At 35.1% G+C, this 13,797-nt stretch overlaps 2 protein-coding genes and 1 non-coding gene across 3 annotated transcripts; 2 read left to right on the top strand and 1 right to left on the bottom strand.

The window, feature by feature from the left end:
- The first annotated feature begins 1,113 nt into the window (after nt 1–1,113).
- Nucleotides 1,114–2,176, top strand: LOC121237278. The gene is made up of 2 exons (XM_041133955.1): nt 1,114–1,505; nt 1,901–2,176. Exons 1-2 carry the CDS (start codon nt 1,258–1,260, stop codon nt 2,019–2,021), a joined length of 369 nt encoding a protein of 122 aa, XP_040989889.1. The 5' UTR covers nt 1,114–1,257; the 3' UTR covers nt 2,022–2,176.
- Nucleotides 2,177–2,302: 126 nt separating this feature from the next.
- On the bottom strand, nt 2,303–9,115 carry LOC121237277. Its single transcript, XM_041133954.1, has 14 exons — nt 8,780–9,115; nt 8,573–8,649; nt 7,741–7,935; nt 6,831–6,928; nt 6,209–6,402; nt 5,923–6,101; nt 5,153–5,497; nt 5,009–5,073; nt 4,539–4,587; nt 4,272–4,428; nt 3,867–3,951; nt 3,720–3,789; nt 3,291–3,428; nt 2,303–2,807 (listed from the first exon to the last, which is right to left on the bottom strand). The coding sequence occupies exons 1-14, from the start codon at nt 8,874–8,876 to the stop codon at nt 2,481–2,483; spliced, it is 2,076 nt and encodes a 691-aa protein (XP_040989888.1). The 5' UTR covers nt 8,877–9,115; the 3' UTR covers nt 2,303–2,480.
- A 2,418-nt stretch (nt 9,116–11,533) lies between these two features.
- Nucleotides 11,534–11,606, top strand: TRNAF-GAA. Its single transcript has one exon. It is a non-coding gene; the product is annotated as a tRNA-Phe (tRNA).
- Nucleotides 11,607–13,797: the final 2,191 nt, after the last annotated feature.

Below are 13,797 nucleotides of genomic sequence, written 5' to 3'. Positions count from 1 at the left end.
TGATGAGAGTTTGACATTTTGAGTCTTCAGATCTTCACACAGGGTACTCCCCACTCGCTCTTGAATTTTCTCCCAATCTCCTCCCATATCAGAGTATACATCAGTCATCAAATACTTTCAGAGATGGATTTGTATTTCGTAATATCTAAGATTTATCCAAAAATTCCCACGGATGACCAACTTTCAAATCAAAAAGACATATTGCTTCCTTAACAATCCATCCAAAGCCCCTTATAACCAATTTTACCAACGGTTTTTGGGCCTTCTAAAATTCATAAAATTTTATTTATTCATCTCATTCATTCAGAATGGAGTAGAATTTTTGAGTAGATCTCTTCAACAAAACTCATCAAATTCTATCCATTCATGTGGGTACGTTTTTCTCTTTATATAATTATATAGAAGTCTATTTGGTCAAGACAACATGAAACTTGGATTATTCCGTCCCAACTTGATCTACTCCTTTTTATATTTATCTGACTGTTTAACACTAAGATCTATAAATTTTAAAGAGGAGTCTCCAATTCTCATCAATTGATTAATTAATAAGAGGGGACGCCTAGCTAGCTGCATATATGTCCTTTTGAATAAATTTATTGATTAATATATCTATGCAATAAAGAAGTAATTAGATATTCTCAAAATTTATGATTACAGAAAAGTCTGTTTTAATTTGTTAAATTAATAGCATTTTTTTCCTATCACAAAGGCATTGATCTTCCAGATACACAAATCAAGCTGTTGTATTTAATTAATAGCTCTACCGGCTATATATCTTTATTATTTTAAGAGCTGTTTTGATTTTGGTTTTTCTTTTTTTTTTTTTTTTTTGTCAATTGTAAGATCGATCCTAAGTTGGGCCCTCCGCGAATCCTTGACAGATAACAACTTTTCCTAAAAATTATTAATTGGGTCACGAGTTCATCCGGAAGCCCATTCCAGTTAAAGAGCATTTCAATTTGGAATCATATAAAACCCAGATTTCCAAGCCAAGCCCGTATTCCTCGCTCTCTTCAGCCTGTGACAGCCCTCATCCCCCAACAAAAAAAAAGGTAAATAAATAAAATAAAATAAAACTCACGTGAAGATATCGAATCCCGTTATAGCCAAGAATATCCCATCATCCTACACAACATTATCCAAGCTCCATTGGGTGGATAACGTTTGAACTTTTGAAGTTTCCCAAGTTGCAGAAATCTATTGTGTTCTACCTCTACCACCACCACTACTACTACTACAATACTCTCTTTTACCACAATGTGGTGTATCCAATTCCGCACTCCATTGATTCCCCGGCATTCACATCTTAAACACAAGCAGCATCTCATGAGCACTCCTCAATTGCTTCGCTTCACTATCAATGAGCCTGCCGACCTTATTCCGCTCCGACAAAACCACCTTTCACTGCCATCTCCGAGGGCCTATGCCATCCCCAATTCCCTTGTTCTTGGTGTCTCATCGCCCGCCAAATCCGGCAGTGACTTATCCATCCTCCTCCTCACCAGGTTGGTCCTTTTCACTTTCTAATTCCCTCGCCTCATGTACAAAAAACACTTCATTCGCTGGTATCAGCCAAACATTCAGTAATTTTATCCAATTTTGCTTTCAATTTGCAGTGTTAAGGAAAGGGAAAAAAAAAATAGACACTACATTTCAAGTATACTTGGGGTGCCGTTTGGATAGTGAGATGAGATAATTTTAGATGAAAGTTGAAAATTGAATAAAATATTATTAGAATATTAATTGTTAATATTATTATTGTTTTGAGATTTAAAAAAGTTGAATTATTTATAATATTTGTATAATAATTTGAAAAAATTGTAATGATGACATGAGATGAGATAAAACCACTTCTGTATCCAAACGTGCCTTATTCACTCTCTTTTTTCCTGTATGACAGTGCAGCACTTTTCTTTCTCTACTTCATAGCAAATTTCATCGTGCCGAGTTTCATCTCCAAGAGTTTCCAGCTTGATAACACAAGTGAAGATCAGGAGCGTAACGATGATAGCTCCATTTAAGATGGCAATAACTCAAGCAAGCTCAGAAACAAACAGACAGACAAACAAACATGGATTCAAGAGCACCAAAACGTTAAAGCGTGTGGCTGATGTTGTCTGGCAATCTTTAGTGCCAATCATTTTTAGTGTGATTTTAGTAAGAAAACTTTTGCTCCTGATTTATTCTATAAAAAATTGATTACACCCATATCTCTAGTAGACTCTGATACTTGCGAAATCCCGAGGTGGTGAATGAAATTCCAAACCCAATAAAAAGGTAAACAATTATAACTCGTTTCAAGGACACCAAAAACCATTCTATTTTCTCATTCCTACGGTCATGAAATAAGAAATTCTCTCAAATGTTGCAGATGGAATGAATCTACAATAGCAGGATTCTAAAAATAATTTACAATTACCTGCAATAGCAGCAACCATGTTGCTTATCCTGAACTAAGGGAAATAAAAAAAAAAAAATGTCTAAACAATTGTCCAACCATTTTCAACTGGACACGAAGGTTTTTCGGCAGGGGTTGTTTCTGGCTTTGGAGGCTTCTTAGAAAATAGAGATGACTTGCTATCAAAGAAACTTGAGAATGGCTGGCGACTTGGGTTCTCTTCTGTGCCTTTCTGGTCATCTGAAGCTGGTTTTCTCAAGAGTTTATCCTTGCCAACAAAGTTGAAGCCAAGCCGCTTAAATCGACGTTTTGTTTCACCAGCAGCAGGGGCCATTGTTTCTTCTGGTTGCTTCATTGTTGTTAGGACTTCGTCTGGATTGAGTAACATTGTTTCCACTGTTTCATATACCTAAAAAACATTTCAGCATATCAACTTCAAGTACCTCTGTGATTTCTTTGTTTTCATAACGTTCATATAGAGGGGCTTGAAGCAAATTGAACAAAACTACACTTGATCTTAGCCAAAAGGCAAATAGAGGTAAAAATAAAGCAACACGCATTATGACTACGACTTACTTCCCCATACACTTAACTAATAATAGCAGTTATAACTAGCAATGTAAAGGAGAGAACATTGTAACTAAATTTGGTCCTCTCAATAAAAGATGCGCACACTAATGTGGGTCGGAGAAAGTAATAATTACTGATAATTGCATAAGATCCATTTTACGTGTGCTCCCATTCAGAGAGGGGCTGTCCCCCGCCACCCCGCGTGCATATTTGGTTAATTTGGTGCCAAAGACTCGAACAAGACAATAATGGCTCATAAAAGCTTCAGGTCCAACTAAAGAATTTCATAAATATCAGTCACATGTAGTCTTATAAAACCTACCTGGCAAAGATCATCAACTTTCTCACCCATCCTGCCTGGACAAGTTGCAACCACGTATTCTTTGCACTCATGGAACAGGTTTGACAAATTGTTGTTGGTGGACAGAATAGCCTCGGCATTAACAAATCCTAAACCAAGCTGGATATTTCATAAAAGAAAAAAGAAAGACATCATTAGTAATGTAACGGGAAAACTGGTGGTTAAATAATCTTGTAAAAAATATAATAATCTTGTTCAAAAGGATGATGATTTTTCAAGTTTGTCCTATAAAGCTCTAGCTTAAAAAATATTGGTTTGCAGAAAGCGATAAGTACATAAAATACAACAAAAACTGATTTTCACAAATACTCACCATATGGACTTAATACAAAGCATAGTTAAGTTTAAAAAAGAAAAAAAGCAAGTATGCGTAGGAAATAAAGAACTTACTAAAGAAACAAAAAGTTGCTCGAAAAGCTCAGAGGGCGGCATGTCCTCCAAAAAGTTCAGTATACCTTCCCTACAGAATCAGGTCTTTTCTAGTCAAACAGCTACATGTATAAATAATACAATATTATTGATATTCTTCCAACTTACACTGCGAAATCCTCATCAAAGAGGGGTGTTTGTTTGACAGCTGGTACTGCTTTGGCTGTTTCCCAGAGCTCAAGCCACAAATTACCTAAGACAATAACAAATTCCAATAGAGTAACACCATGTATAACATATAGATACCTGTATGCATTATGAGGTAACAGCACAACCCAAAGGCATAAAGGGCATAACAGAGTTCTCAGAACACATAGGGGATAGGGTCAACCGGTTAATGGCCACATCTATAAAAAACCTGATTTCATCAAAATTTCATTGATGCTAAAAATTAATTTCAACAGAACTTATAGGAATTCACCCCATATACAAGGCACAAAAGTGTCAAACAAGGCTACATAAATCTTATGCAGCAAGTAAATATAGCAATGGATGATGGAGAATAGTTTCCACCTTCTTTTTGCATTCGACTACTAAGGTGGCCTCTTGTTGAAGATAAGTCAACACTATCAAAAGCATCTTTAATCTCTGTAATTGGCTCAGTTTCTGTCCAATCAGGAGGGGAGTGCCATCTTACAAAATCTTCCAAAATACAACCAGGATTTGCAGCCTGACAAATGTTAATTAAAAATTTTAGTTACTAATTAGATGCCATTTTAACTACATATAAGCATCCAGTGGATGCACAAAATAGACAAACTTCGTTTGTGCAAAACAAACCTTGAAAGCCTGCATGTCAGAGAGGAGTTGAGAACAACCAGCACCAACACTGACCACAAAAAAAATAAGGCAGTTTATCAAAGAATGCCTAGGCTAATAAAAACATGCACAAGCAATTTTAATAGAGAGCAGAAAAACTTTGCGAAACTAAAATACTGCCATAAAATATTAAGAAAAACCAGTTTGCGTAACTATCTCAAATCAAGATTGAATCATGCTATTTGAGGTCCACCAAACAAATAATATAAAGCCAAAAACCTTGGTTCAGGGGATAATGGAGGTGAGGTGGAATAAATGCAAATCATATATATGTGAAGCATCCAGATGACCCTCATGTTTTACTGAACTGCATTTACAAAGACTACAGCCTAAGGCTACAGGTAAGATCATTTAAACTATAACTAAAAGAGAACTGGTTCAAAATATGACTTAACTGCTTTGGTCAGCAATTTTTTACAAAATATACTAACCTCCCTGTTCGAAGCACAAGTTCCTCTGTTTCTTTGATGAGATCTTCTGTAAGCAAAGGTCCTTCCTAAATGTATTGGTACATAAACGTCTTGTTACAGGAACAAGGCAAAGGATTATTGCTAAGAGTTTATTACTAAACAAACCTGGCTCACTGGGGAGTACACAGGTTCGCCTGTTTCCAACATTTTTAGGTTGCTGAACGGACGATCAGCACCTAGTCGAAGAGCAAGCTCGCCAGTGGTTAGTCTAGCATACAAAATAGGGCTTGCAGGAATAATGTCTTTCGAATAATCTGAATCTGTACTATTTGGATTGGCCTCCCTCATGACATAGTCTAATGAGTCAGTGGCAATAGCACAACGCCTTTTCCGGGAAACACAGCAATTGATAACTTGCAACTGCTGATACAATAGACAGGAATTCAGATCCGGAATCTCATCCAGAGGGATCCCAGGCACATACTGCCCTTCAGACCAAAGTGTTCTCAGCTACATATGCAAAATAATTCTATACATCGTTAGATGAGGATAAGTGAAAAAGCAGCATCAATACATCCTATGATAGGATTCCTATCCAACTGTATTGAAGTGATAATATTTAACAACAAAGTTTGGATGGAAACAGAATAAGAAGATCACTTGAAAGGAGAGAATGAACCGAGATATTTTTTTGGCAGGTAATTGAACCAAGATATGTGGAACTAATATTATGGACTAGAATATATCTAGTTCTTATTAGAGATTATAGACGACTAATTCAAGATGCTAAATCTCATTTCATGATAACAACTCTTTTCACACAAATTTCACGTGCCTTCTAGAACAAACGGATTGCAAAGCAAGAAAAATATTTCTTCTTCATAGGAATTATTTAAAAAAGTACAGAGAACTCAAGTTAACTACAGCCCACTTACTTTGTCAGAAACCCTGCTCCAAAACAGTGCCATTTTCCGCAGGCTTCTAAAGCTTCCGATGACTTCCGCTAGCTTAACAACAAGGCTTTCAGAAGGAGCACCGTGAATATCTCTTGGCAAAGATGTTATTGTGGATGCATCAGAACCAGTGCTGATCTTCCTCCTGAGAAATTTTCCCTCTGCGAATATCTTGCAGATATTACCACAAAATTGAAAGATCATCACAGGATAATGCATAAAAAATGAAAGATACTACGACCTGGTCAAATAAAAATGTTGCATGTACCTTCATCAAACAGTGAATTAATCAAAGACAGAATTTTCTCATTATCACCAGATCCAAATGTAAGCTTGTCCTCCTTTTCACGAAGCACTAGCGACTTCATTGCAGAGAGACTGAGGCCAGCTCTCTCCCTGACCGGTGAAGATCCACCAGATGATGCCAGGCAGTCTTTCAATGACTTAAACTTCTTTCCAGCCCTGGACAAGAAGAGCAAAGTTGCAGGCAGCAAGTTATTCATCAAAAACAAAAAAATGAAATCTCAGGGTTGAACAATTTTCTAAGTGCATAGAACACACATAAGCCCCGTTTGGATTCGGAAAGTGTTTCATCTCATCTCATCCCATCTCATCATTACAACTTTCTCAAATTCCCTCACAAAATATAATAAACAATTCAACTTTCTCAAATCCCAATTCAACTTTTTCAAATCCCAAAACAATAATAATATTAAAAAATAATATTCTAATAATATTTTTTTCAACTTTCATCTAAAACCATCTCATCTCTCTGAATCCAAATCAGCCCTTAAAGGGAAAGCAACAACTGAGAAGATTTTGGTAATTTATCAGCAAATATAAATAAAAAGAAAAAGAAAGTTTGCCCCATATGAACAACAAAAACTTACTCAACAGCTATAGCCAATTGCTTCATGACAGAAGATGGAGGAATGCTCCCTGTGCTGGCAACAACAAAACATTCTACCGAGGGTATCGCTTCTAAGCTCTAAAGAAAGAAAAATCAAATTCCACTTCTTAGCAAGGAAAAATATTCCATCCTTATAAGGAAAAAACCCGAATGACCTTTATATCAATTCACCAGTCAAATCTTTTCAGGCAGTAAAGTATAACAAGACTACAATCATGCACTTGTACATCGTCTACCAAAGTATCATAGATGGAAGCCCATGTCAGCTGTCCCTAGTTCTGTTTTTATCAGTAAATTGATGTCACACACATTTGAAGAACAGGAAAAAACCCTCCAATAATCTGGATTTCTTCTGATTGAGGCAAGGATTGGAGAATGTTCTTTACTTAAGTTTCTTCCCCAATAATAAGGGTGACCCCTGCCTATGAGCCCCTTTCTCCCATGACGCAGGGAAGAGGGTAGTAATTTTATTATGCATCCATGGCAAAGATTTATTTTCTTGATCAATCTATTTTCTTCTAAAAAAAAGATACAAACCAATCTGAGTCTTCTTTATTGCCAGAACTTGTTGAAGAAATAAAAATATTTTTGGTGTTGATATGAAAGCTTTGAAAAATATCATGACACACTAGCTTATAAAGTTTCTCATTTGTTGCTCTACTCACACAATCCATTTTGTGATAGCATTTCATCATTTCTTTTCAACAATTATGTAGTAACACAACTTTATTATTTGCGAAAGTTCTAACAACTTTCATACCTAGTAAAACTAGAGTAACAGTTGCAGGAACCCGTATAAAGTTGGTTAAACATCATGCACGATAACAAAAGACATACATCACGACGTTTCACCAGATAAGATATGAGGAGTTAAGCACGTAGAAAGTGACCTTAGCTTCAAGATCATTTTTCATGTTCAGCAGGTACAGATTTTCATCATAAAATGGAACAGCCATGGCTGAATTCTCGACTATTTCAGTATCTTCAACGCCCTTCCTTCCAAATTTAATGTTTCTGAATCTGTCCTGCCAATCCTGCCCTACCTGTGCAGGTCTCCACCTCAAATGCTTTGGTTCATTGCATACCTGCATTAGATCCCCCTAAGAATCTTTAAGATAGTTCAAATAACAATTGTGACAAACAATAAACAAACACAATAATAATATAATGCAATGTGCATTTTAATGGAAAGATAATCACCACTCTAATATGTACTTAACAGAACTGAAAATCCACACTAATAAAATGATAACAAATTGTGAATAACCAGATAAATTAAGAACATTCAGCATCCTATATAAGATTGAAAGGATTCTTTCATTCTCTGATTGATTGCAAAAAGTTGCTTCACGCTTTAGTTGGATGCTAAACTCATGCACACATATTCACTCGATTAACTCCAATGCACCAATTAGCTTTGCTTGAGCCAGTGCAGCTTATATTTTAATTTAATACTCCAATTCAAGAAAACAACATGAAATACAAAAACTGCCAATTCTGCCATCTCTTCTTATACTCAGATTTCTACGAAACCAAGCGCAAAATCATCATCATACATGCATCAAAATTCATAATTCAGAAACAACACAATTCGCCAGATTTTGAGCAGCTTGATCCTATGTTTTCCGAACGAGAACAGGAAAAAAAGGCGTCAAATCAATCTCAAACTAACCAAATCCAACTTGAAAACAATCTTCTCAAAATTGTTATTCAGGATTTTACCTTCAATTCGCGCTCGTTGTTTGGAGATTCATCCTCCGATTGCTTTGTCAAATTACTTGGGGATTGTTTGTCAGAATCTTCTCCAATTAAAAGCAATATATAAGTAAAAAGAGGGGGTCAAAGTGATTCAAAAAATAGTAAACAGAAGTAAAACTTGTGAAGGAGATTAAAACGGGAAAAATAAAATAAAAAAGAAAATTAGTGCACCTCGATCGGGTTTCAACTCAGACAAAACTCGCTCCGCTTTCGCAGCCGCAGAATGGAAGGCGGTCCTCGCTTTGGAGACAAAGGAGGGCGCCTCCATTCCCTATCTTACGCCTGGGTCGCGTAAGTTTAGATACGAACGACAACAATCAGAGCATGTTTTATTTTGTAGAACGATTTGAGAGTCCAGTTGAGAGAGAAACACAGAGCCAGTGGAAGCGTACCGGAAAGTCGGTGAATTTAGATCTATCCATCCATATTTCAAATTTAGAAAAGGGTTATAGTAGCAACCTAGAAGGTTGTTACGACGATAATTTTGAGAACCTATTCACATCTGCAAACAATTGAAAATACGTTTTATTCGCTTCTTGAGTCTCTTGACCGCTTATGAATAAGTCCATGATCTAATCCTAAACAAACAAAAGTTTATCAAATTCATCTCAATTTAATTATAATGTTGACAAAAGTCTATTCAACGAAAACCAATTCAACTCAAAAAGAAATTATAAAAAAAATATAATTTTTTATCATAAAATAAATCTGATGTATTATATTAAGTCATATCAGTTTATAAATAAAAATTTTAGATTCTTTTTGTGGATCTAACACTTTTCTTATCCATATATAGTATCATATTATTCTTAAACTTTGGAAATGAGAAAATGTAAATAAGGATCAATGGAATGGTAAAATTCATAATTTCAATGAATATGTCAAAACTTGTAAAGATATTAATTTCATGATTACATGTCATTTTAGATTGAGATCCTCAAATTGAATAATCTAATTTGGGTATAAAAAAAAATAGGTTAAATATTTATATGGGATTCATATTATCTAAATCTTTCTTACCCGCATTAGTAAATCCGGTAGAACTCGCATATTATATTTATTTATCTTCATTCTTCAAATTTAATTAAAAAATAAGGGAGGATGTCTATCTAACATTTTAGATAGTATTTTCGGAACTTTTAACCAAAAAAAAAAAAAAAAGATAAAATGGATTGATGGTAGATTTATTATAGGCTTCTAATAGATTTACATAATAAATTATAAATTCTGTTAATTAAAGAAAGGGAAGAAAAACACTATTTTTTTTAAGGGAAATGTCATCATTCATTCATTTATCAAGAGAAACTTACATCTATGACCGGATACATGCGGGGATATCCTCATATCAATTATTTGGAGCTCCACCAGTACATTACTGGACTAGTATGGACTTCACTGCTGCTGATACTCCTTACAGACAAATGTTCAAGAGACAACACTCTGCTTAAACAGAGACTCAATATCACCTTTCATAGAAAAGGAGGACACAACCTTTGACAAATCATCAGAGAGACGAACTCATTTTTAATTTTTCCTATACAATAAGGAAAACAAGAACGAAAAATGATGAATTACAATTTGGACCAACTCTGATAGATTTTGACGGCACATGAAGGCAAGAAGTTTGTCTCTTTTCAACCACAAAAGTCAGATTTAAAAGATCTAGTAGTGGAGATTATGGTGATCCGGCGTGTGAGGACCACGCACGGTGATTTCAATAAAACCGCCACTATCATCCTAACGATTTACAGGCTAGGAGTCCTCTTGTGCTGCATGTATCTCTCGAGAGTTGTCGAAAACTGTAGATTTGAATTTTTCGATCTTGAAGAAAGAAAAATAAACTAAGAAATGAGGGAATGAGAGGGAGGAGGAGAAATGAGAAATGAGGGAAGAAGAGGGGGAGGGAGGAGAAAGTTGAAGCCTCCTCCAACGACGAAACTCAGATCTGGAGGTTTTTTGCTTTTTAGCAAGAGAGAGGTTTCCGAATGGAAAGATGGCTCAATTACCTAGTAAATTGCTTAATAAAAAAACACACCATTTAAACTTGAGGAAAAGGGATGTTGCTACCGAGCATGAACAATCTATGAATAACTTGAAAACGCCTTGACAAGTTAGGTCCAAAAGTTAGGTTAAAAGATAACAAAGGTATTACAAAAAAAGGCCTGAAAACGCAAAATTAGGAGTGACATAATCAATTACATGCGTTGCTTGGCAAAGATGTCAATTATTAGGAATAATCAATTATGCTTTCTAAGCACGTAACCCAAATAAAATGGTAGATAATGTCAATGATGCTTGCTGTGGATAAACCTAGTTTTTCTTCGGTTGTTATCTGACTGTTTCCAATTTCCCAAACTAATCGATTGCATCGCTTATATATTGGTGCCGCTGAAGAAGTCTTAATGTTAACAGCAATTGCATTGGAAATAATAAGCATGTCGAGAGATCGAGGAGCGATAATTAATTTTATAAAAATTATATTTTCAAATCAGTGTAGAATATATCTAGTAAAGTACTTATATGATATATTTTGATTTGAAAAATAAATTTTAAATTTTAAATTTTACAAATTAAATATTACAATTTAAATGATGTAGATGATGTGCTCCACACACCAATTTTAAAGATAAATTTCACACATGACACGTGAGATGAAATAAAGATAATGGAACGGCTAGCATTATTCATTTTTCTCGATTAAGATTTGGTTTGGATATTGATTTGAGATGAGATGAAAGTTGAATAAAATATTATTAGAATATTATTTTTTAATAGAGTAAATTTTACAATATTTTTTAGTTATCTGAGTTAATTATTTGATAAATATTAAATGCTTATGGGACTCATAAGATTTTTAAGACCTAAAATTAGGGAGGTAATTTAATGGTATTGAAATTATAAAATCAAAGGTAAGAAAGTCAAACAGCGGGGATAGCTCAGTTGGGAGAGCGTCAGACTGAAGATCTGAAGGTCGCGTGTTCGATCCACGCTCACCGCAATTTTCCAAAACCATTTTAGTTTAGTTTTGGGCTGCTTCAACTGCGAAACACTCTTAATGGGCTTTAGAAAGCCTTTCAAGACAACTTACTATATATTGATTACTGATGGGTTACAGCTCCCAAAAGCCCAGTTATGTGATTGCTTATACAATAAAAGTGGTACATTTTCCTTTTGATTAAAGAGGCGGTGGGGATTGAGATGCACAACACCTCCAATGTCTACGTGTCACTTAATTATTGGTGGGCTGTTAATTGGGTAATATTAGACGGACGGTGCTAAGGTTTTCTCTAATTGTTATCATGTGATTAGAAAAAAACAAAGTTGTTTTCTAGCACTGCTAATCAAGAACAACATGTAATCTTTCATGTCTGTTATTCTTATATATAGAACTTCTTCTTTCTTTAAAGATAAGCTTTGTAAAAGATGCATGTATCTAACTATAAAAATATATAATGGAAAGCCAACTACTCTAAATAACATTGTATATATGTAGGCCGTAAAATCCGATTTTACTTTTTTTAGTACCAGACTACAATTTTATTGAATCTCTCACTTATGACGGAGGAACACAATAGAAACAAACCTCAACCTAAAGAAAAATATATATACGAGAAACAAGGCCTATTACTTACAACGCCGGTAATCCTATCCCATCCAGTCTCAACAAACTTGTTATCTCCTTTGGAGTCATCTCAAAAATCTTTCATATCTCCATTGGCACCTGCAAGAAAATCAGCAACTTGGTTTTTTTTCTCTATACGTGTGTATAACTACTCGGTTCAAACTTCAAAATCCTTTGTAGAATAAACAATTCTCTCTCAGTCCTCTTACACATAGCAATGTACATCACTCTCTCCATTCCACCAATTAACCAACAGTCGGGAATCAGTATTAACCACGGCATTTGTCTGTAGCAGCATAGTACAAATTCGAAGACCATCTAGCAGAGGCCTTGTCTCAGCCATTGTGTTGGTGCCGCTTCCATAATAGGCGATAAAACAACCAAGAGTCCCCCTCAAGAATCACGAACTACCCCTCCAATTACTTTCATACAATCTTCCCCATTACTTTACGCCCGGCCAGTGCAAATGTTATGTGTATAGAGGATGTCAACAACAATATTTATAAGTACCATACGGTTTGAAACCATCGATTTGACATGTCAGTTAATCTAGGAACTCGATAATATAATGGAAAGTACGTAATTATATATGTAATTTAAAGTTTAAGCTGTATAAAAATACAATAAAAGTGGTACATTTTCCTATTGATTAAAGGGGCGGCGGAAGGAAAAGGGCAAAGACCAAACCATATAATAATTCAGCGTTCCAGAAACAATTTAACAATAGGAATTCAAAGCAACATTAATGTTGATGGATGGATATGTTCGTTTTACCATGTCAATGAACTTTTGCTGGGATGAGCAAGAGAAGGTGAAGGGTACCGTCAATGCCATTGTTTAAAAAACACGAAGTCGTTTTCTGTTGTTATTCAAGACCACATCAGAATTGTATTTGGTAAATAGAATTTCTTCAGTTTCTAGATAAGCTTTGTAATGCCAACAACTCTAAACTCAAAAGGGTTTGCAGCAAATTGTACGTATTTGCGTGCAGAAGTCCATGCAAGAACATAACAACATTGTGTATATAATATTGGCCGTAGAATCCGACTACTTTCATGCAATCTTGCCCGGCCATCGCTTTACGGCCGGCCAGTACTGGCAAATGTTATACGTATAGAGGAATGTCAACGTACATCAATGAGCACCATACCGTTTGAAACCATCAATCCCTTTATATAATAGCTATGATCGGCATTTCAATGCTTTGAAAGATCGTATTAGGTCAAATCCATTTGACATCTCAGCTAATCTAGAAACGCGATAATGTAATGGAAAGTCTTTGCATTGGGTGGGAAGGAAAGAAAACTAATCAAAGTCAACAAAAAGGAAATGAGAATATCTTAAATACGGTATAATTATTTTCACTATATATATACTGACAAGTATGAGATTTTCGCTCATTTAAAAAATGTTCTCTCCCTTTTCATCCTCTTATAAACTGCATGTTCTTATAACTTATCAATGGACAAAGATAAGATTGAAAAAAAAAAAACCTGAAAGTCTAATATCAGATTTTCAAAGAAGCTTATGCGACAGTCTTCCCTCTCTGGTCAAACAATATGCAACT

This window comes from Juglans microcarpa x Juglans regia, chromosome 6S (assembly GCF_004785595.1).
Source record: "Juglans microcarpa x Juglans regia isolate MS1-56 chromosome 6S, Jm3101_v1.0, whole genome shotgun sequence".
NCBI classification, from domain to species: Eukaryota; Viridiplantae; Streptophyta; class Magnoliopsida; order Fagales; family Juglandaceae; genus Juglans; species Juglans microcarpa x Juglans regia.
The sequence above is the reverse complement of the archived record's forward strand: the minus strand, read 5'-3'. Positions and strand labels throughout refer to the sequence as shown.